Here is a 26114-nt window from a genome sequence, read left to right as displayed (position 1 = left end):
TATAAAGCAATGCGTACACTGTATTGTGCACTTGTACTGCCTTATATCAATTATTGTGTGGAAATATGGGGTAGTACATATAAGAGTAACACAAAGCCACTGTACCTCCTTCAGAAGAGAGCGATCAGAATCATACACAAAACAGGTTATAGAGAGCACACAAATGGATTATTTATTAGCTCAGGACTTTACAAATTTTATGAACTAGTTGAGCAGCAGACATTATTGGTTATGTTCAGGGCTAGTAGTCAAGAGCTACCAACAAATCTACAAAAAAATTTCACTTTAATAGAAAAAGAAGGAAGAAGGAAAGGGCACTTTAAGCATCAGCTTGCACGAACAACATCAAAACAAATGTGTACATCAGTGGTGGGAGTAAAACTCTGGAACTCTCTCCATAATGAAATAAAGCAATGTAAAAACACATTTCAATTAAAAAAAGTCTTTAAAAACAGAACTATGATGTTATATGAGCACTGACAAAAGGGACGCAAAGGGAAAAATAAGGGGAAAAAAATTAAAATAAAAATAATAATAAACACACAAAAAAAAACAACGCTTACATTATCCTACATGACTGTAGGTATTGTATAGTCTAGCTTTCCTTTCATTTTTTTTTTTTTTTTTTTCTTTATCGACATGCACTATGGATCCTTGGTTGAATGATCACATTGTTCTTAGCTTTGTTTGGTTTGAATGATACCTTGTTATGATAGCCTTGTTCTATTCAGTTTTGTTTGGTTTGAATGATTACCTTATTCTTTTTCAGTTTGTTTGGTTTGGATGATTGCCTTGTTCTTTTTCAGTTTGTTTGGTTTGAGTGATTGCCTTATTTTTTCAGTTTTTGTTTTGTTTGTTTATTTTTTGTTCAACTTATCTTGCTTGTTTATTCTTTTCATTGATTGTTTGTTCTATTAATTTCTATGAGTGTGTGCACTGGGTAGAGGTACAAACTTGTAGTTTTTAGGCAACAATAACTTTTCTTGTCAACTGGGTCATACATGTCCTGTAGCCTTTTTTACTACTCTAGAGTCTACGCCCCTGGTGGGTGGGTGCGTGTGGGTGTGGGTGCCTGTGTGTGCATATGTGATATATTGTTTTGTATTGATTTGTTGCATTGGATGTTCTAATGCACTACCGGCAAAGAGATACCAAGAAAATGTTTCTTTTGTGCGAAGGGGCAGGAAATATAAGATTTTCTTCATCCTGTTCCTTTTCGACATGGCTGTGTATTGAATGCAGTAAGGTATGTGAGATTGTTGAAATGTTGTTGAAATGTACACATCCAAGTACGAAATAAATAAATAATTGAATTGAATTGAACATGTTCGAAAAGGAGTAGGAAGAAGCAGAGCTTATTTAATGAGAACAATGTTCTCATACGAATCAATTTCACCGATTTTCATCTCGGTATGGTCTCTTGCTTTCTTTTCTTTGTAGGGTTAAGTATTGATTGGTTTGTTACTTGCTGTCGTGCGACTCAGTGACGTAATCAAAAACTTTTGCCTGCAAAAATTTCACAGTACAAAAGTATCACATCTTTTTTGGATGTTAAAAAATTCAGAGAGGACGAAAACAGAAAACGTGCAGCGTCCATGTCCCTGGACACCTAGGGATGTGACGACATTAACCACGATAAAACCACGGTATAACACTCAACAGGTAATATGACCGTTTTGAATTAAAATGATAGAAAAAAAGTGATTAATAGCCACTATTTGATCAAATCACGGATGTACTGGCGCTGGCTCTCTGGCCTAAATGCAAAGGTGACGGAGGCCAGCCGGTGTGGCTGGGCCATGTGTACAATAGTAAACCTCACTCCCTGACAACCTTAAGAGCAGCGCTCGCTACTGGGTTGATAGCACAGTGGTTAAATTGCTTGTCTCTCATGCCGGCGACCTGGGTTTGAATCTTGGGCTGAACAGAAGAGCAGGGACTAAACCACACGGGTTACAGGTGTGCCGTGATCCGGATGAGAGTGAAGTTGAGGGTGGTGAGTGTGACGGAGGTCACCCTGTACGGCTGGGTCATTTTTGCGTTAGAAAACCTCACGTTTCATCAAACATATATTAACTTGTCGCCCTAGGGGAAACTGGGTAACACATGACACACTGACAAAGCTTAACCTACAATTACTATAACAATCTACAAAGTTAATACAGTTTGCTTCTCCTTCTTCCCCACCATTTATCAGTTTTCTTTTGTATTTCAAGTTATCATTACATATATGTATTGTTGCATTTGAAACAATTGTATTGTTGATAATAGAGGTAATTATTGTTATTTTTCATTATCAATAGTGCTATTTCTATTGGTATTTGTATTGCTTCATTTGTAGTGTAATAATGTTTATTGTCATTTCTGTGTTATGAATATTTATTTCACTAACTGCTTCTTTGCTATCACTTTTACCATCGTATTTGTACATATCCTATTTACTGATGCTGTTCTTTTGTTGTTGTTGTGTTTGTTGTTGTTGTTGTCTCCTAGTCGTATCCCTCCCTTTTCCCCGCAATTTCCCCCTCTGTCTTCCTTTTTTTCTCTTTCTATACCCTCCTGCTCCTTTAATTTATTTGACTAGAGCAGGGGTCGGCAACCCAAAATGTTGAAAGAGCCATATTGGACCAAAAATACAAAAAATAATCTGTCTGGAGCCGCAAAAAAAATTAAAAGCCTTTTATAAGTGTTATGAAGGCAACACATGATGTAAGTGTCTATATTAGCTATATTAGCCTACTATCAAAGGCTGACGCAAATCGTCGTCGACAGAAATTTGTATATATATTATTATTCTACACATTTTTGCAATATTGGAAATCATTAGTAAAATGGAGGCTTCTCACGGGATGATAATTTCTGGAAATTACTGGCTCTGATTGGCCAAAGGTATTGATCTGTGTCTCCAAGTTTAAGGAAACGGCAGGCTGTCTTCTTCTAATGGATTTCTTACAATCTTTGCAAGCTGGGTAACGTTTGCCGTGGTCTTTAACAACATGGCACACAAACAACTGAGAAATTCAGCCAATATTACATATACAGATAATGTGTCATAAGACATGCAAATATAAATTAAATACACAGAGAACATCCATCCATCCATTTTCTACCGCTTGTCCCTTTTGGGGTTGCTGGAGCCTAATTTAGCTGCATTCGGGCAGAAGGCGGGGTACACCCTGGACAACACAGATAGACAGACAACATTCACACTCACATTCACACACTAGGACCAATTTAGTGTTGCCAATCAACCTATCCCCAGGTGCATGTCTTTGGAGGTGGTAGGAAGCCGGAGTACCCGGAGGGAACCCACGCAGTCACGGGGAGAACATGCAAACTCTGCACAGAAAGATCCCGAGCCCGGGATTGAACTCAGGACCTTTGTATTGTGAGGCAGACACACTAACCCTTCTTCCACCGTGGTGCCCACAGAGGACATAAGTAAAGGAAATTAAATGATCTCAAATACACCTACAAACGAGGGCATAATGATGCAATATGTACATGCAGTTAGCCTAAATAGCATGTTAGCATCGATTAGCTTGCAATAATGTCTGATAAGCACTCCAGCAAATCAATAACATCAACAAAGCTCACCTCTGTGCATTCAAACACAGCATAGCAAATTTGGTGAACAAAATCAGACAAAGAAGGAGTGGCATAAAACCCGTCTCCGGCTGAATTCCGTGAGTTTATCGGGAGAAAATTTCTGCCGGGAGGTTATCGGGAGAGGCGCTGAATACCGGGAGTCTCCCGGTAAAACCGGGAGGGTTGGCAAGTATGCACTAGAGAGGGATAAAAACAATGTAGATCAAAAAAAGAAAGAAGAGAATTATATGTTGAGCTGAGTTTGAGTTTATTTGGAACATGCATGCATACAACATGATACATTACAATTTCCAGTTTCTCTATTCAACATGTTCAAAAAGGAGTAGGAAGAAGCAGAGCTTATTTAATCCTACCCCTTTTCCTTTACATAGCTGTTCACTCCTCATTCTCAATTTATTCACAATATACTCCATAAGTAATAACAATAAAAATAAATAAATAATAATTGGTGAAGTAAGTTATATTTCATATAGTGAGATGAGTAAGATTATCTTGAAATTGAATGGATGAGATAAATTCAGAATGTTTATCATGGTTCTTCTTCTTTGTACTTTGTAAACACTTTAAGTTTGAAGAGTTTCTTGAAGTGGATCATGTTAGTACATTGTTTGATTTATTTGCTTAATCCATTCCATAATTTAATTCCACATACTGATATACTGAAGGTCTTAAGTGTTGTACGTGCGTACAAATATTTTAAATTATATTTTTTCTCTAAGATTATATTTCTCCTCTTTTGTTGAGAAGAATTGTTGTACATTCCTGGGTAGCAGGTTATAGTTTGCTTTGTGCATAATTTTAGCTGTTTGCAAAAATTCACTATGTCGTGGAATTTCAGTATTTTTTATTCAATAAAGGGTTTGTATGTTCTCCATATAAATACATAATAAATAACCATATCCAACATTATGTATTATTCTAACTGATCTTTTTTTGTAACATCGTTAATGAATGAAGTGTACTTTTATGTTATGTTGTTATATTGCATTGAATTCAAAAGTTTGTGAATCCACAGAGGTGGAAGAAACTTGATCACTTCTATGTTTTAAACATGCATTGAGTCATTTTAATTGCATAACTATTGTCAACGGTTGTCTACAAGACGTTGGATAGAACCAATAGAGACGAAAGAAACTTTGTAAGATCCTTGTCCATCTTAAAATAATAGAGTTTGTGCTTGAAAGGTAGACGCGAGTGTGTTGTCGTGGTGCTGCCACACTGGGCATGTCTACGAGACCGTAGTCCAGCCCCGCAAACCCGCCCACCATCCTCCCTCTTCCCCCTTCGGAGAGTCTCAGTGAGCCCGCCCGCAGCCAGTCCTCCTTCCCCGGCGAGCTTTCACTTCAGAGATGGCTGCGAAAGTGTGCAGATCAGTCCTGCTCTTGTCCCGGAGCGGCGGAGCGGCGGCCGGCAGCCTCCCCGCACTCGTCGCCCCTTCGCAGCGGCACCAGCAGCACGTCAGACCGGTGAGTCCCAGGACGTTACGCGGAAGGAGGGCGGTGGAGGAGCGGGCTGGTGGGACCTGGAGGAACGTCGGTTGTTTTTCGGCGGCGGCTAAGGAAGTAAAGCTAACTAGCTTCAAGGGTTTCCCGCACCGCTCTCGTCTTGATTGCGTCAACGTCGGTGTCGGTTGTGAGTCAGGAAATGTCGTTCCGGTGTGTGTGTGTTTCCACGCAGATTTGTACGTGGAGCTTTGGCAAGGAGGCAATGCAGTTGTTTGGAGCCCATCATCAGCCCCACTGGTGCTGCCCCGCCGCTCACTACTAACTAGCCCCTCTTTTCTCCTTATCTGCCCTTCAACTTATTCCACAACCTACACATGTGTTTTAAAGGGGGATGATGTATTTTAATATATGTGGATGATGTTCTGAGGGGGGGCAACCTCCATCTATTTCCTTCTGTGAAACTGCAGCGTGTGCATGAGTGGGATGGTACTGCAGCAGAAACTACACTATCATCACAGCTTGGAAACCATGACCCCGCCAGTAGTAGTGGGGCCTTGGGTTGAGATATTAAACATAATTACCATGATACTTCACCCAAACATGGAAGTCCACATATGGGTGATGTCAGCCAGCCAGCCAGCCTCCTGGCTCTCCCCTCCCTGCGGGTGTTTCCCCATTCATCAGGGAGATCCATGTGTTTACCTGCAGGCTGGTGCAGATTTCTTTTTGTGAGGCTACAATGCAGTAGTTGCTCATCCTGTTCCTGCTTGGAGCTTTTTTAAAATTTTTTTTACAACATGAAGTGACCCAGTGAGGGAGCAGATGTGCAGCCTGGAATGAGGAAGTCCATGCAGTCCCTTACTCTTTGCCTCTGTTTCGCTTACATTTCTGCCTTGGGCTGGGCGACATATCGAGTTTGTAAGATATATCGATATATTTTTAAACAAGATATGATTTAAGAAAATATCGTAATATCGATTGAACTTATTTCACGTTAAAAAGACCAAACACTGCTTATTTGCTCCTCACTACTAAACCCCTCCCCTTCCTCCTTCCAAGAAGTGCTTGCACATATAAGAACATTCAGGATTGGTTGTTTACTATGATGAGTCATGATTGGTTGAGATTAGGGCAAAATATTAGGGACAGGCCAATCAGAAGCAAGATAGGGCGGGTCATGGAACCAGGAAGGGAATGGCGTAGTGGGTAGAGCGCCCGTGTCAGAAACCTGAGGGTTGCAGGTTCGCTCCCCGCCTCTTACCATGCCGTTGTGTCCTTGGGCAGGACACTTCACCTTTGCCCCCGGTGCCACTCACACCGGTGAATGAATGTTGAATGAATGATAGGTGGTGGTCGGAGGGGCCGTAGGCGCAAATTGGCAGCCACGCTTCCGTCAGTCTACCCCAGGGCAGCTGTGGCTATGAAAGTAGCTTACCACCACCAGGTGTGAATGAATGATGGGTTTTTAACATGTAAAGCGACTTTGGGTACTTAGAAAAGCGCTATATAAATCCCAGGTATTATTATTATTAAATCACAATAGACATCCCAAATGATGACGAGAGAGTCATAGAAGAGAAGAGGGAATTTTCAAGCGGGCGATTTATATATTAAAAAAAACTAGTGGAAGATGGCAGAGGGATTCTCTTCTTTAGATTTTTTTTTTTTAGCGATGTAGACGACGTCCAGGAAACCCACAATGCGTCTACTTGGCCCCATTTGGACATATGTATGCGTCTGGATAAAACATTAATTTCAGTTGTTTACCATGTAAGCCCAAATCAAAAGTGTTCTCGAGTTGCCAAAGCGGTCATATTTCGCACGAGAAATGCTGCCAAAAATGTATGCCGAAGTGAGGAAGATCATAGCCGCACAATTGAGTAAAGTCACTTACTTGGCGCTGACCAGAACTGTACGTGTGTGACAGTCCATTACATCGTCGACTGGGAATTAAAAAGTGCCTGCCTGCAAGTTTATTTTTTATCTGAGTTTGATACATTTTGTATTATGTGCACAGCTATGTTATTTATTTTACGTAGAAAGAATATTTTTGCTATTTTATTTATGTTATGTAATTCTGGGCTACTTAAACAGTTTATTTTCTGTGCTGTTAATACCCATCCTGACTAACTGGGTTAATAAAAGTGCCACTGACTGTTTACAGGACAGTTGTCATTCAGTTCAATTTCAGTGAATCTCGCTCAAAAATTAATGTATTTATATTTTCACCGAAAAATATATCAAGATATAATATGGAATATCGAGTTTGAGAAAAAATATATCGAGATATAATTTTTCGTCCATATCGCCCAGCCCTATTTCTGCCTATTCTCATTTGTTCCATCCCGACTCCTCCCTTATACTAACACTGTTGCAGGGCATGAATGGAACTCTAAGAGGCGCTGATTTTGCCAGTCAAAGTTGAAGTATGTCTTCATTTGCATATATTTCATTACCTGCAAGCCTGTCTATGTCTGCAGCATGAGAACTCCAGACTTCTGTCTATAAAGCTGCAATGGGATGCTTACTTAAGAGTCACCATTATGCATATGTTTTTTTTTATTCATTTAAGTGGCACATGTTTAGTGTGTATGCAGCCTCCATCTTCTTATGGATGCAAACACAGCTTCTGGACTCCAGAGGCTCACGTTTAACCTCCACCAGATTACTATTGAGTCAGCTGTCATATACAATGCAGCTCTTCTCAAGTGTAGCTGGGGAGTTGAATCATTGCGGGTAAACTGTCCTTGTAAAAATTCATATAAATCACTGGTTAGATTTTAATAATATAAACTTGTATGTAGTCAACATAGTCATATACTGCACATTTAATATACAAAGTCAATGTAAACCTACAAGTACTATTTTAGTGTGCCTTTTCCCATTCACTAGATCATATGCTATTTTCTGTATTGAAGCCCTCTGTGTTCATTAAAGCCGAGCCAGGGGTTGTTGTGGTTGGGGGCCATTAGGTCAAACCCCCCTTGCTTCATAATCCAATCAGTGTAGGAGTAAACTCATTTATCCATGCTTCCGTCACTGACTTAGTGCTGAAGTTATCCAGATTAGTGTGATAAGAGAATGGCTGTCGTCTGTGAGGAGGCGATTCACTTAAGTGACTGACAAAGCTGTCTTCAGAGCTGTCTCTTTGCTGTTATCTCGTCCTTGATGGTCAGCCTGGTATGATTTCACCTGCTTACTAGTATGATTGAGCAAGGACATTGGTACCATTTTTGTGGACAAAGCATTTGGTGTGATTCAATTTCAGGCTATATTTAGGCTCTCGGATCATTCATGCTAAATATTTACGTGAATGTTTTGAGAAAATCATTCACTCTAATGCTGCATCCTTCAGTGGATTCTGTTTTCCCAGGATGAGTAAGCTATTATTTTGTCACCCTAAACATTGATACAAACACAAAGCAGTGATGCGGTAATGATGCCACGACATCACCTTTGACAAGTTTGTCCTCAAAATCGGCATTTTTAGACAATCTAAAATCAAAGACATCTAGGTCAGTGGGTCTCAAACGTTTAACTTTTTAAGAACCACCTCAGAAAACACTTGGCTCTCCAAGTACCACCACAATGCCCAATATTAAAACACAGTAGCCCAAGTAGTCATTAAAACAATAATTACAATATTTAATATTTTTGGCCACTGTAACATTACGCACAGTTTGACATTAACACTGTATTTGAATATAGGAAAATACAATACTGTATTTTAACCAAGTGATTCTTTGGGTACCAGTAAAAGGAGCCCCTGTTTGAGAATTACTGATCTAGGTAAATCATGTCCACTTTCAAAGACAGCGTTATGATGACCATAGAATCATAAATGGAAGTTGTTGCGAAGTCAAGTTAATGTTGTTGCAAATGTGGTAGACGTGACTGTGTCCTAGACGCTCAATACAATACGGCTAATACTGGGACATTTAATTGATTGTGATGAATGGATAGATTTGTATGCTGCTCATGGACACTAATGTTTATGATGTCTTGACAGTCCTAATAGTAAGGGGTCATATTATGCAAAGCCAACTTTTCTTACCTATTGGCACCTGTTTTTGTGTATTTGGGATCACCATAAGTCCAGAAAATTAGCGGTGCTATTTATAAAACATAATTTTGCCTTGTTTCAAAAGAGCCGTTGGGAATTTGGGACATAGTTTGCCTTGGTAACGTCAGCGGAAATATCCATATATGGCAAAGGTTTACCCAAAGACCTCTTCACGAGTCCAGAATTGTATTTTCCCGAGCACAGTTGTATTCCAAAGAAAATTATATAAAATGTGTGTGTGTATATATAAACACTAACGTTCAAAAGTTTGGGGTCACATTGAAATGTCCTTATTTTTGAAGGAAAAGAACTGTACTTTTCAATGAAGATAACTTTAAACTAGTCTTAACTTTAAAGAAATACACTCTATACATTGGTAATGTGGTAAATGACTATTCTAGCTGCAAATGTCTGGTTTTTGGTGCAATATCTACATAGGTGTATAGAGGCCCATTTCCAGCAACTATCACTCCAGTGTTCTAATGGTACAATGTGTTTGCTCATTGGCTCAGAAGGCTAATTGATGATTAGAAAACCCTTGTGCAATCATGTTCACACATCTGAAAACAGTTTAGCTCGTTACAGAAGCTACAAAACTGACCTTCCTTTGAGCAGATTGAGTTTCTGGAGCATCACTTTTGTGGGGTCAATTAAACGCTCAAAATGGCCAGAAAAAGAGAACTTTCATCTGAAACTCGACAGTCTATTCTTGTTCTCAGAAATGAAGGCTATTCCACAAAATTGTTTGGGTGACCCCAAACTTTTGAACGGTAGTGTATATATATATATATATATATGTATATATATATATATATATATATATACATATATATATATGTATATATATATATATATATATGTATATATATATATATATATATACATATATATATATATATATACATATATATATATATACATATATATATATATATATATACATAGCGGAAGCGGAGATGTTATTTTCAGGCCATATCGCTCTGGCCTAATTCACCGTGTTTGAAGGTTGCAGAACGAGTGCATATTTTTCCATAAGTTGTTGATATTCAGATAAGGCATGCGCAAGAATAGCTTTTGTGCATGTGGCTATCTTGATTCCCTACCTTGTAACTGGAACGCTCATAAATCGGCTGTGACGTCGTTCCCAGCTCCGACTTCCAACTTCCGAGGTTAATGGAACGCACCATCTGGCAGGTAAATAAGACCGCCCACAAAACAAGTCATTTTGAAGAGACAGTCAGAAATTGTCTGTAAAACAAAACCATGCAAAATTTGGACCCCCATTACATGTTATGTAGACCACGATGAAATGTTTTACTGTTGATTAAAAACCACATTATGACCCCTTAGGAATCAGGAATTTATAGTCATATTTCTTGACTTTTATTGTTCACTCATCTCACTGTTCTGTCTTTTACATTGATATATGATTATTTTCTCTCAGTGGGAAGTGAAAGGACTCCAGTGCATGAGAGAGGGTGCAAACATTGATCTTAAACATTGTGGTTTAAGATACGGCTGAGTGTAAATGGTAAATGGTTGTACTTGTATAGCGCTTTTCTACCCCTTTTTAAGGAGCCCAAAGCGCTTTGACAGTATTTCCACATTCACCCATTCACACACACATTCACACACTGATGGGGGGAGCTGCCATGCAAGGCGCTAACCAGGACCCATCAGGAGCAAGGGTGTAGTGTCTTGCCCAAGGACATAATGGACGTGACTAGGATGGTAGAAGGTGGGGATTGAACCAGTAACCCTCAGATTGCTGGCACGGCCACTCTCCCAACTTCGCCACGCCGTCCCGCCGTAGTGTATACTCTATATCCGTGGGGACAAACGTACGGCCCGTGGGCCAGATCAGGCCCGGGAACAGGTTTTATCCGGCCCGCGGGATGAGTTTGCTAAGTATAAAAATGAGCCGAAATTTTTGAACGAAAGAAACTGCTGTTCTAAATATGTCAATGAGATGTCGCAATAGCAATTCTTTGTATCTTTGTAGATGATGCTACATGTGTAAAAAAAATAAACCACATGATGTTAGTGCACCAGTGAAGTGAATTATATTTATGTAGCGCTTTTCTCTAGTGACTCAAAGCGCTTTACATAGTGAAAACCCAATATCTAAGTTACATTTAAACCAGCGTGGGTGGCACTGGGAGCAGGTGGGTAAAGTGTCTTGCCCAAGGACACAACGGCAGTGACTAGGATGGCGGAAGTGGGGATCGAACCTGCAACCCTCAGGTTGATGGCACGGCCACTCTACCAGTCGAGCAAACTACATCAGTAACATCCTGTAATTTGATTTTGATATCGTTTTTTTATCTTGATAGATTGAAAATGAACACCAATGAGTTGACTGATGAACATTATCACATAATTAATTCAGAAAGTATAAATAACGACAAATAAAGATAAAATAATTTTAACCGCAACATCCATGTAAGTGTAAAAAAAACCCAACAACATTATGATTTGTACATTTTCAGAATGTGCTTGTTCTATTTTTAAAGAAAAAAAAAAATCTGAAGTTGTCTTTATTTTTAAGTTATTGTGCCGTGATTTTTCTCTATGTGGCCCCATTTTCCACAGCTGGTGCTACATTTTCCACATGGCCACATAACCCAGCTATGCCAAATACAGTAGGCTACTTACTGTAACGTTCACCAATGTAAGTGGAAAGAATATGACCATTGCACATATTACAGGCACTATTTCACAAAATGTTTCAGCTAAATACGGCCAGATGTCTCTCATATACACAGGGATGTGATCCATCCGTTTTTTTTTTTAGACCAAACTGGTCATTCCCATGGATCGTGTAAATTCGAGGAGAGTTTTGGACGGAAGGGGGATGTAGGATTTGTTACTTATTTAGGACTGGAAAGGTAATGAAATCGAATGATCAATGAAAATTAGCTTGATAATTTTGCCAGTATCGATAAGGTGCGGGTTTGTTGTCCTCGTCTCTCACTTCCAAACAAGCAGCAATGAGAGTTCACTCTGTGCATTGAGTTTAACACCCTGACCAAGTTTATTCCATAGCATGAGAATAATTAACGGAGTAAACCCTCCTATCTTATCATCCACTATCTTTGTCTTTTTGGGGAAGGCGGTGGCCGCTCTCGTACACCCACACAGTGTACAAGTCAGCCTCGTAATTTAGTCAACATTGGTCAATTCTACAGTGTATTTATTTGTACCAGTCAAGACAAGTCTTAGTTCTGCGTCATATTTTCTCCAACCTGGCGCCACAGTGAGGTGAGTAATGGTGATGTTCTCATGCTGCTAATCTCTTACTTCAATTGTGGACTTGTTCTCAACATGCAGTAACTGTACATGCTAATTGTTGATATATTTAATATCTTCTCATTAGGTTACGTTGCACCTATAAACATGTTAACGTCATATTTCCTCTGAGCGCTGCTGAGATGATGATAATTCAATATTTTTTATGTCATAGTTTACGGCAAATCACCTTCTATTAGTAAGCTAACAATTGCTAATTAGATTCTATGCTAGTGCTAGTGTTATTTGTCGATTAAAATTATTCATGACTCAAGTCTATTTACTGTGCGTTTTCATTGAAGCCAAGCAAATTGAAATAGGAGTGGTCCAACACTTGCTTAAATGACTGTTGGAGTGGAATTTTACCCATGTGGTATAAGCTTCTGGTTGAATTTTTGACCACTCCTCTTGACAAAATTGGTGCAGTTCAGCTAAATTTGTTTGTTTTCTGACATGGACTTGTTTCTTCAGCATTGTCCACATGTTTAAGTCAGGACTTTAGGAAAGCCATTCTAAAACCTTATTTGCAGCCTGATTTAGCCATTCCTTTACCACTTTTGACGTGTGTTTGGGGTCATTGTCCTGTTGGAACACCCAACTGCACCCAAGACGATGATTTTAGGTTGTCCTGAAGAATTTGGAGGTAATCTTCCTTTTTCATTGTCCCATTTACTCTCTGTAAAGCACCAGTTCCATTGGAAACAAAGCAGGCCCAGAGCATATTACTACCACCACCATGCTTGACGGTAGGCCTGGTGTTCCTGGGATTAAAACCCTCACATTTTCTCCTCCAAACATATTGCTGGGTATTGTGGCCAAACAGATACATTTTTGTTTCATCTGACCACAGAACTTTTCCTCCAGAAGGTCTTATCTTTGTCTATGTGATGTCAGACTCAACAATTCTAATTGGCGAATATGTCTGTCACTCAGTTTTATCGCATTAATTATGACTTCGATGTCAATTCAATGTTGATTTGTCGTGCAGCCGTAGTTCACCCTTTATCGCAGTTTTTCAGGTTTTTTTTTGTATTCCCCTGATCACATCCCTGTATACAAGTCCGTAGACAGTTTATTTTAATGCTTACTTTTTCAGGTTTTAAAAGACGTTTTTAGAATAGCCCGTTGAGCCGTGAACAAGAGAGGAGTTAAAAGTAAGACGACCGTTGTTAACTCTCCTGCCAGCCGTGTCCATTCACTCTGGAGCTCTTAGCCTTGTTCCGTGGCGCAAACTCATTTAATTTTAATTGACAGATTTCTTGAGGATACTGTAATGTGTAGTGCAATAAAATTAGATGTTTGACAGGCGCAATGAGTCCGTTGTGTTTGTATTGTTTGTCATGGGAGCAGCCTCCCATAAAAAGCAAGCCTTGTTTATACAGCTGTATTTTTTTTTTTTGCAATAGCACATATCCAATTTAATGCTCTTGTTTACACTTATATGTATGTGTGGGAGATAACAATGGGGGGTGGACCTTTACTGTACACACCGCAATTATTCATTTGATAATTGAATGCACAATCGATGTAAGTTATCAACAAAGCACCACGCTGAATAATAATTCCATTATCAGTGCACATTCCTGTGATTGCATATTACTGAAGCCGAGGGAAGGATAAATTATGCAGGAAAGGGGCCAAAGGTGACAAACAATTAGTCACAATGGAGCTTGTTCAACACTGAACACTTCATGTACATGTAATCTGACCAATATTTATCTTTTGATTTAATTTAGATTTTCTTTCATCTAACAAATGTTTCACGCACTGATGATCACTCATATTTACCAAGTTTAGTCTCTTAAGATAATAATAATAAGATCAAGTAAATTGATTGAGAGCCCAGTGACATAGAGTGACTCAGGAATTTGCTCATACTTATTTCTGCAAGACAAGAAGAGACCTGCTTGTACTGTCATTTCTTTTTTGGCTGTAGAATCCAAGTGTCCCTCTCTGCCTATGCAGACAGCCAACATGTTTTGCTGTGCGTGACACTATTAGAAACATATCAAACGTTAGTTGTCATCTTTTTGCAGTGTTGAAACCTTGAGTTCCTTAGCGGATCTCATTTTGACTGACTTCTAGTCGAGCGAGCTCGGTCTGCTCTGATTAGTGAGGTGTGTAATGGTGCTGGCATTCTCTCTGCTCTCCAATTAAGAGTACAGCGTACTCTATTTCTGACTTTTCATCTTTTTTATCAGTGTTCCATCATCCTTTTTTCCCTGTAATTAGGTAGAGGAGGAAAAAGACCCCTTAGTTCATGTAGTACCATAAATTCCCTAAAATGCCTAACAATCTGTCTGTCGTAGCTGAAGCCATAACATTCTCACAGTCCATCTCATTTATTGAAGTGTTTTTCCTAAATTTCATTTTATCATCTATCAGATGATGTACAGCATGATTGCATGCATACATTATCGAGTACTGACATACTGTAGCTTATTCCAGTCATTCAATTAAACTTTTCTCCAAAGTTGTAGTTCCTTTGCACAGGGTATAATATGATTACTCTTATATATTCATACATGTGTGTGTGTGTGTGTATATATATATATATATATATATATATATATATATATGTATGTATGTATGTATGTATGTATGTATGTATGTATGTATGTATGTATGTATGTATGTATGTATGTGTATATACACACAGTTGTGGTCAAAAGTTTACATACACTTGTGAAGGACATAATGTCATGGCTGTCTTGAGTTTCCGATAATTTCTCCAACTCTTATTTTTTTGTGATAGAGTGAATGGAGCACATACTTGTTTGTCACAAAAAACATTCATGAAGTTTGGTTCTTTTATGAATTTATTATGGGTCTACTGAAAGTGTGACCAAATCGGCTGGGTCAAAAGTATACATACAGCAATGTTAATATTTGTTTTATTTATTTTGTTTTTATTTATTTTGTTATTAATTTTTATTATTCTTTTTTTGTCCTGTCCATCTTCTCAGGCAAATCATATAGTTGATGTAGACGCCCATATCGGCTGTTCAGATTTACTTTACAAAAGAGAAGTGTGGAATACTTCTCTTGGTGCCTTATTTGTGTTTGACTTTATTAAATGTATTTATATTATCATTTGGTGCAGCCGGGCCGGAACAGGAGGGGATAGAAAGAGAAAAAAAGGAAGACAGAGGGGGACATTGTGGGGATAAGACAGAGAGACAAAAACAACAACAGCAAACACAACAATAACAACAAAGTAAAGTAAAGTACCAATGATTGTCACACACACACTAGGTGTGGTGAAATTTGTCCTCTGCATTTGACCCATCTCCTTGATCACCCCCTGGTAACTGAGGGGAGCAGTGGGCAGCAGCGGTGCCGCACCCAGGATTAATTTTTGGTGATTTAATCCCCAATTCCAACCCTTGATGCTGAGAGGTAATGGGTCCCATCTTTATAGTCTTTGGTATGACTCGGCCGAGGTTTGAACTCACAACCTACCGATCTCAGGGCGGACACTCTAACCACTAGGCCACTGAGTAGGTGCAACAACAACAACAATAGAGCAACATCAGCAAATACGATATGTACAAATATGATGGTAAAAGTGATAGCAAAGAAGCAGTTAGCGAAATAAATAATAATACAGAAATGACAACCAGCATTGTAACACTACAAATAAAGCAATACAAATACCAATAGGCCATTCCAAAACCTTAATTCTAGCCTGATTTAGCCATTCCTTTACCACTTTTGACGCTGTTGGAACACCCAACTGCGCCCAAGACCCAACCTCCGGGCTTATGATTTTAGGTTGTCCTTAAGAATTTGGAGGTAATCTTCCTTTTTCATTGTCCCATTTACTCTCTGTAAAGCACCAGTTCTATTGGCAGCAAACAGGCCCTGAGCATAATACTACCACCATCATGCTTGACGGTAGGCTGGTGTTCCTGGGTTTAAAGGCCTCACCTTTTCTCCTCCAAACATATTGCTGGGTATTGTGGCCAAACAGCTCAATTTTTGTTTCATCTGACCACATAACTTTCCTCCAGAAGGTCTTATCTTTGTCCATGTAATGTCAGATTAACAGATTAAGTAACCAAATATTAACATTGCTGTATGCATACTTTTGACCCAGCAGATTTGGTCACATTTTCAGTAGACCCACAATAAATTCATAAAAGAACCAAACTTCATGAATGTTTTTTGTGACAAACAAGTATGTGCTCCAATCACTCTATCACAAAAAAATAAGAGTTGTAGAAATAATTGGAAACTCAAGACAGTCATGACATTATTTAGTACATACGTATACATACGTAAATATATATGTGTGTGTATGTATGTATGTATGTATGCATATACATGTATATGTATGTGTATATATGTATATGTATGTGTGTATATATATACATATACAGTATATATACATATATACATACATACATACTCTTTGTTTGCTTCTACATCACTTGGTGGGGATATCAGAACATTTCTGCTACATGATCACAGAGTGTGCCATTAATGCAACACTTTGTGCTGCTACGAAGATCCTCTCAGAATTGTTGGGTGGATGTCAGAAGCAAAGACTGGCGGGCGAAAGACCTACATCTCTTGGTCATTTATTAGCAAGAATATTGTATAACACAGAAGTACCAGACCCAATTGTGTGATAGTTGTTGCATCTATAAATCAGTAAGTTACCCAATTTTGACAAAAGTATGTGCCGAGGTGTATTAAATCAACTTTTCATGCGCAGGCAAGTGGCAACACAAAGTGCTTTACAGAAAAAAGAAAGAATAGATGTAAACACACACACACACACACACACACACACACACACACACACACACACACACACACACACACACACACACACACACACACACACACACACACACACACACACACACACACACACACACACACACACACACACACACACACACACACACACATAACAAAAACAAAACATGACGTGACACTGAGGATTAAGTAAAAGCGCCACCTTTGAATCAAGAAAGAAACTGTCGTTACATTTTGGTGCTATTTCAAACAACGGCTTAAGGGCACAATTTTAAAAGTGGGAATCTTTGGGTACCTCACGATTCGATTCCGATTCTTGGAGTAACAATTTGATTCAGAATCGATTCTTGATTCAACACAATTCTCGTAATATATTTTTTGGTATATGAATTATAATAAAAGTTTTTCAAAACAGTTTAAAACAAAATCTTCTCTTTGCTGCTGACGTATGACCTATACGCGTAGTGTTGGCTTATAACGTCTTTTTAAAACTTTATTTACAAAAATCACGGAATGTTAATCTAATAAAAGAAAATAGAGAAACTCTAACTCCAGCCCAAACCCAACTTTACAATTATTATAGAAATTTACAAAGCAGTTGAGAAGACATACATATACAATACCTAAACATAAAAAAAACAAAAAACTAAAATTGATAAACGCAGCTTTAATAATAATAATAATAATAATAATAATAATAATAATAATAATAATAATAATACTAGTTGTTTAATGTTTTATAAGGACGCCAATCTTTTAGGTGTGTCAACCACTGTCTAATGTGTATTAGCAGGAATGTAGTGGAACAGTAGTCAGTACACCCCACTGCACTTTTTTTGACAGCTTGTCTTGTACGGCACTCTACTTTTTCTTTCTTAGTTTATCTCACATGCAGTATTAGCCTGGCTACTATCCTCTCTTAGCAGAGGTCTGTACCCTAATTGGTACCATATGGCAGTTGTGGTAATAGTTTGTGCACAGAGCATAAATATGAGCAAAGTTTGACATTTAATAAGTAAATGTTGGTTATAAACAAAGTCATAGGGACAGATTGGCATATGGGGTATTAACTGTACTGTACCAGTCCGTAATCTTTGTACCTACCGTACGCAGTTTTCCGAGGCGCGGCAGGCATAACACATGTTAAGTGAAGTCGTATGTTAAAAACACATTTTTAAACCTACATGTAATGGAAGTGAATACACGTTTATCAGTAAAGAAAAACACTGTCAATCAGATATATTCGTGCTCCTATATGCTCCTTAACATGCGAGTGTAAATAGATTGTGTGCTTCGATATCGACCGCTTTTTAAAAAGTTATGTGCGGCACACCCTGACAGTGCAACATGACTCCACTTCTCCAAACAATTTCCACCTTTGTCTGTGTGAAATGTTGCATTCCTAAGTCACTTTGCATTGACCTACACAGTATGGTGAGGACGGTCGAGGCGTGAAGTGGGGTTATGTACGTATTTGTACTGTCAAATGATAATTGTTTTAAAATCAGATGAATTACACTTTTGTATATGGACTAATCATGATCAATCACAGGTTATTTATTTATTTGGATTTTTTTTAATTAATCGATACAATAAAATAATACACAATAATACCATAATAATACAATTCCAAAACCAAACCACAGGTTATTTCCCATTTGCATAATTTAAATTAACTTAAAACAGGAGCCTAATATTTTAATATTTTTTACTGTCAGAATGTAATGGTTTACTTGAATGCACTACATGTATTTGCTCAAAACGAACTAACATCCATCCATCCACATTCTTGTCCCTTTTGAGGTCGCGGGGTTGCTGGAGCCTACCAGTTTGACTAAATTCCCATCTGGGTTTGTTTTATTGAAATTTGCCAGCGGAGTCTCCCCCTTCATCTTTGCACTGACATATGCGTTAACCTGATCACTGGCTGTACAACAACACACACGGCTAAAGGATCATGTGCAAAACCCAAAACCAGTGAAGTGGGCACGTTATGTAAATCGTAAATAAAAACAGAATACAATGATTTGCAAATCCTTTTCAACTTATATTCAATTGAACAGACAGCAAAGACAAGATACTTAACATTTGAACTGGAAAACTTTATTTTTTGCAAATGTAGCCCATTTGGAATTCGATGCCTGCAATATGTTTCAAAAAAGCTGGCACAAGTGGCAAAAAGGACTGAGAAAGTAGAGGAATGCTCATCAAACATTTATTTGGAACATCCCACAGGTGAACAGGCTAATTGGGAACCGGTGGGTGCCATGATTTGGTACAAAAGCAGCTTCCATGAAATGCTCAGTCATTCACAAACAAGGATGGGGCGAGAGTCACCACTTTGTGAACAAATGTTATTTTAGACGTGTATACTTACATTTTCAAATTGCGTTAAGTATTGAGTGAGGGGGTTTAAATTTCTGAATATTTTTATACAAATACAGATTTGGGGTTTTGGGCTTACAGAGACCTTTCATCAGAATTTTACAAGGAGTTTTTTTAGATGAGTTCATTGATCAGCACTTACAGATACAAATAAATTCTGTCTCTTGACTACTGCTTCGTCAGTATGCACTATGCAACATTATTTATTCTCCAACTCCTTGTCAGACAGAGACTGCTCTGACTTCTTCTTGCAGTGACTAGAGCAGTAATGGATGAGACTACTGTGATGGACCAGGTCCTCAGTAGCATACCTGAAGGGACTACCCCCTTGAGGTGGTAAATGGTTGGAGAACCTCCGCTGTTGGCACAGACTAATTAGTTGCTTCCCATGTTTTTGTGTGGCCCGGCGTGTCTGTTCTCAAGTCTGCAAAAGACAATTCAACAATGTAACGGGGTGATGGATGGAAACACCGCTCGGTTACCTCACATCTCGAGGACAGCGGGCTGATTGCCTGTCCTCTTTTATGAGGACAGGTGAGGTTTAGTCATGAAGGTCATCAGCTTCATGCTCCTTCACGTTATTGAAATGGAGCTAATTTGGGACATCTGATGTTCTGCTGTCATTATTTTGTCTTATAATGTGTTGCTGTCAATGTTGAACATGTCCAATTATATTAATTACAGGGTTGCTGTGAAATAATTTCAATTAATCATGAATGTCGTCCGTCTATCTGTGTTGGCCCTGCGATGAGGTGACTCCAGCACCCCTGCGACCCAGAGGCACTAGCGGTAGGAAATGGATGGATGGATGATTAATTATCATTCCTTTTTTATCTGTATTTGCATGAGCAAAGAGAGAGAATATATATATATGTAAAAAAAAAAGATTTTCGATTTAATTGCGATTCTTATTTGTAACAATTCTTAATCGTTTGAAAAATAAAATCAAAAATCGATTAAAAAACAAATAATTGTAATTTCTCCTCAGCCAAATCATATTGTTGATGTAGATGCCTATATTATTAAATCACAATTATTGAAATTCTACGATTTGCCGCATTAGCAAACAGCTAAAATGATGTACAAATTAAACTATAACCTGCTACCCACGAATGTACAACAATTCTTCTCAACAAAAGAGGAGAAATATAACCTTAAAGGAAAATCAAATTTAAAACATTTGTATGCTCGTACAACACTTAAAACCTTTAGCATATCTGGATGTGGAATTAAATTATGGAATGGATTAACCAAAGAAATCAAACAAAGCACCAATATGATTCAGTTTAAGAGACTGTTTCAAACTACAAGTGTTCACAAAGTACACAGAACAAGAATTATGATGGTCATCTTGAACCCTTTTTTAAAATATTTTTTTATTGAGACAACGATTATGTATGTATTTAATATTTGTTTGCTTACTATGGTTTATTATTTATTTATTATTTATTTGTTCACTGTTCTTTTACCATGAACAAGGAAATTGGATAAAATTGCTATGGTATGAAGAGGAGTAGGATTAAATGAGCTCAGCTTCTTCCTACTCCTTTTCGGACGTGCTGTAATGAAACAACTGAAAATGTGTGATGCAATACATTGTATCGTATGCATGTTTGAAATAAACTGAAACTTAACTGAACTGAACTATATCTGCTGTACATATTTACTTAAAAGAGAAGTGTAGAATACTTGACTTTATTAAATGTTTGGGTAGAATTTTCTTAAACCAAACCGTTTTTTTAAGTAATATAGAAATTATAGCTGTTTTTCTATTTTTTGGAGGAATGTAGTTAATCATAGAACACCCAATGTTATTTAAAAAGTATGGATTTTGAATCGAGAATTGTTTTGAATCGAGAATTGTTTGAATCGAGAATCAAGAATTGATTCTGTATCGAATCGTTACCCCCAAGAATCGAATCGAATTGTGTGGTGCCCAAGTAAATATGCACTTAACGTATAAAAAACTTTGACATCAGGTTCATGTTAACAAAAAACCTGCCTGTTTTAAAGAGGACCTGTTACATATTTTGTGTTATTATTGTGGTATTTTAAGCTGGAAGTTCTTAAAACTTCACAATACATCATGCCAGTCAACTGTTCTGTCATGTTTTTCTTGGACTCACATTTCCAATGGAGTGGTCCAATGTACTGGTTAGCGTCTTTGGTTGTTGGGTTCTGCCGCCTGTCACTACCGGATCATCTGCTCATTTGCCTATGCGCAACAGTAACACTAGTTAGACAGACTGCCCGTAATGCCTTGCCAGATTGCCAGAAACATCAAGAGGAATTTTGAGGCATTCCACTATGCCGGGGGTCGGCAACGCGTGCCTTTCGAGCCACAAGCGGCTCTTAAGCGCCGCCGTAGTGGCTCCCTGGAGCTTTTTCAAAAATGTATGAAAATGGAAAAAGATGAGGAAAAAAAAAAGTTTTTGTTTTAATATGGTTTCTGTAGGAGGACAAACATGACACAAACCTTCCTAATTGTTAGAAATCCCACTGTTTACATCAAACATGCTTCACTGATGAGAGTATTTGGCGCATTCCATTTTGTCCTAATTTCGGAAGTCCTTGAACGCACCGTAGTTTGTTTACATGTACAACTTTCCTTGATGCTGCCACAGAAAGACTTGATGCCACTCCTTCTTTGTCTCTATTTGTCCATCAAATGTTTTATGATGTGCGTGAATCCACAAAAGTGAGCTTTGTTGATGTTATTGACTTGAGCGGAGTGCTAATCAGACATATTTGGTCACTGCCTGACTGCAAGCTAATCGATGCTAACATGCTATTTATGCTAGCAGTATGTACATAATGCATCATTATGCCTCATATTTTTGGTATATTTAAACTCATTTTATTTCCCTTTCCTTCAATTTGAACACACACATCTTTACCTTTGGCCATTCTAAGCCAGTAATTTCCAAGAGTTATCACAACCTCTGAAAAGCCTCCGTTTTACTAATGTTTCCCAATGTAAAAATGTGTAGAATAAATATTACATTTCAACATTTCTGTCAACGAACATTTGCATCAGCCTGCGGCATAGTCATTTTGATAGTAGGCTAATATAGCTAATATAGACACTTACATCATGTGTTGCCTTCATTTTAACACCTACATTTTTTGCGGCTCCAGACAGATTTTTTATTTTTTATTTTTGGTCCAATATGGCTCTTTCAACATTTTGGGTTGCCGACCCCTGCGCTATGCAGATGGGTTTATTGTTATTGTTATTAATGAGTGAATCTGCATTAACACATTATTTTTAATTTATTATTAACCGCCCTGGTTTGCATATTGTTGAGCAAGTGGTATCGTAAAAATTGCTGCATATTATTCTTGTGACTGAGATGTGTGTTTTAGATATTAAAGCTTTCAAAAAACCTCTGCTCTGCCCATTTCACTTCAAGGAGTTTCTTTCTCACAGTAAGTGCTAAGGCAGCCTGCACACATTACATCTGATTTGGGCTAAAATGTGGATGTTCAAGCATTAGGTTGTGCTTTCTGGTTGGTAAATTCATCCACTTTGTTGGCTCTCAACTTGGGTCACAGTGGAGCTTTGCCCTCCAAAAACATGAAGACTTTTTAATTTATGCAGCTAATTAAGGGAAGAGAGGGTTAGGTTGACCTCTCCTTCACCAAGTATTGATTGTTTGTACCCTTATATCCCTGGCACAAATGAATAAAGGCAGCAGAGCAGATTTGATGCTGTATGGTTGCTTAGAGCAGTGTTTTTCGACCACTGTGCCGCGGCACACTAGTGTCTACCGTCTGGTGTGCCGTAGGAGATTATATAATTTCACCTATTTGGGTTAAAAATATTTTTTGCAAAGCAGTAATTATAATTCACAAATTATGTATTTCCACATTCACCCATTCACACACACATTCACACACTGATGGCGGGAGCTGCCATGCAAGGCGCTAACCAGCACCCATCAGGAGCAAGGGTGAAGTGTCTTGCCCAAGGACACAACGGACGTGACTAGGATGGTAGAAGGTGGGGATTGAACCCCAGTAACCAGCAACCCTCTGATTGCTGACACGGCCACTCTACCAACTTCGCCACGCCGTCAGTTGACAGTAAAAAATGACAATCAACAATGTCCCCACAAAGAAGGATGAAAACAACTGAAATATTCTTGATTGCTAAAACAAAGTAGATGCGGGAAATATCGCTCAAAGGAAGACATGAAACTGCTACAGGAAAATACCAAAAAAAGAGAAAAAGCAACCAAAATAGGAGTGCAAGACAAGAACTAAAACACTACACACAGGAAAACAGCAAAAAAGTCAAAATAAGTCACGGCGTGATGTGACAGGTCGTGACAGTACACCTACTTTGAGACAAGAGCTATAGTGATACATGGTTGGTTATGGTTTAAAGTCATATCCAACAATTGCGACAATGACTTTTTACTGTCAACTGAGTTTCGTTTTTTAATGATTTCTGCTGGTGGCGTGCCTCCGGATATTTTCAACCCAAAAAATGTGCCTTGGCTCAAAAAAGGTTGAAAAACACTGGCATAGAGAACCAGTACTAAGAGTGGGAGTACCTGTGTGCTTGTTCTCAGAGGGTATTTTTTTGTTTTGTTTTTTTTGTGAATATTACACTTAATACCTGAGTGTTTGCTTGGATGTATTTCCTGAGTTTATAAACATAATATACCGGTACTTTTCAGAGGCGGTATAGTACCGTACATGATTCATTAGTATCGCGGTACTATACTAATACCGGTAGACTGTACAACCCTATTCTAAACAACAAAATCATGCTTCTTATTTACATTGTGATCATCTATGACTGCGCATCCGTCTTGCAGTCATTGATTTCTAAATGGTCATCACCGTCTTTGACACACTATTATTCATGAAGTGAACTCCTTTTTTTGATGCAATCTATTGAAACATCTTAAAGCAGCAGTTTAAGAATACATCCACATTAACTTCAGTTTTTATAGTCATTGTAGTCCAATGAAAGGAACAAAACACTTGTCAGATTATTCCGCATCATGTCTTTTTCATACAATCTCCCTAATAGAGCTATATTCAATGAGCCCGTTCTGTGAACCCTTTCCGCCCAGTTTTTCCATTGTGCTACTTTGTTGAACTGGAAAACTGAATTGAAAATGTCAGATGTATAATTATAACCGCGTCTAAAAGGAGAGACAATCATATCAGCGTAGAGCAGAAAGAAAAAATGCATCAACAAGTGATTGGCAGTCGCAGAGGAACCTCCTCTCGCCACATTGAACAGTGCTTCTTAATTGGTTGCTGTTATGTATAAAAGAGGCCTGTTAATGACTGAGGATTCCCTCGCCCTTAAGCTCACCTCTTTCACACAGGCTGCGAGCACTATAGTAACGTGAACACTACATAGGATATGACCAGGAAAAGGCCAGGTTAACAAACCGTAAATGTCTATTATCCACATGCTGACTTAATGTTGAACCTTTTTTATGCTTTTAGACATTTAAATTTGTACAACAATCATCAAGTGGCTGTCAGCTGTTGCTCCAAGAGGAGCATTTACGATTTCTGACGACAGACTGGTACAGCATACAATAACAATGTCATAAAATAAATAATGGCCCCATTGTTATAGTTTATAAAAATAACACCTACTAGAGGACAACCCGAAAATATTCAAGACAAATAAATTACTTTCTTGTTCTCTCTGAATAGGGACACTTTTTTATTTATTCATACACATGCAGTTACAGCATCACTTGACTGTCAACTGGACAATAAAGTGAGTCAAAGTCAAAGAATACATAGCAGAATTTTTTTATTGTTTTTATTTACCCATGATCTTATACACTCTTCTGGTTAATTGTTCTGATATATAAAGTAGTTTAAGCATATACCCACACAAGGTAGGGTGGTAAATACAGTAGTCTATGGTTATATAGCGTTTTACTATACCCGGAATGATTCCCAAAGCGCTTCATTTTATACATCACATTCAACCATTCACATACACATTCACGGCACTAACCAGGGAAGTTACGGTGTCGGTGTTTTGCTCAGGGACACTTTGACATGAGCTTTCTAGGCCAGGATAGAACTGGTAAACCTCCGGTTACAAGACAACCACTCTAGCCACTGAGCCATGGCGCCGGCGTACAGTTTTATATTCACATTCCAAATTTTTAATCCAGTTTTTATATCCATATACCGGTATGCACTTTATTGTTATTATTAGTGAAGTTTTTTTCCTGTATTTTTAAAATGCTTTTGCACTAAAAGTTTTTGGGAAAAATACAAAATAGTGATGTCTCTGCCAAACGCATTAGGATATTGCACCACCTTATGGAATGTTTACAATTAAAACATAACAAATTATAGTCAAATAATACTTCCCACCAATGGAGTAGTATTTTTTTTAAATGAAAACAAAAATCATATCCACATGTTATCTTATAACTGCTACAAGTGATAATTTCCTTAATTTAAAATACAAACTAAAAAACCGTAGAAAAAACCTCCAAAAACTTAAAAAACAAGCCAGTCTTTTGAATGGTTCTTTGAAAAAGTTTGGCCTATCAAGATCC

General features: G+C 38.1%; 1 protein-coding gene across 2 annotated transcripts in view; it reads left to right on the top strand.

Annotated features, from left to right (window-relative positions):
- The first annotated feature begins 4816 nt into the window (after window positions 1–4816).
- Window positions 4817–26114, top strand: part of mcu (mitochondrial calcium uniporter) — a 150015-nt gene continuing 128717 nt past the window's right edge. For both annotated transcript variants that reach the window (XM_062058418.1, XM_062058417.1), the window contains exon 1: window positions 4817–5075. In XM_062058418.1, coding sequence (XP_061914402.1) covers window positions 4959–5075 — 117 coding nt within the window. In that variant the 5' untranslated portion in view covers window positions 4817–4958. The remainder of the gene's footprint in view (window positions 5076–26114) is intronic.

This window comes from Entelurus aequoreus, linkage group LG09 (assembly GCF_033978785.1).
Source record: "Entelurus aequoreus isolate RoL-2023_Sb linkage group LG09, RoL_Eaeq_v1.1, whole genome shotgun sequence".
Classification (NCBI taxonomy): Eukaryota; Metazoa; Chordata; class Actinopteri; order Syngnathiformes; family Syngnathidae; genus Entelurus; species Entelurus aequoreus.
This window is presented reverse-complemented; position numbering and strand designations above follow the sequence as displayed.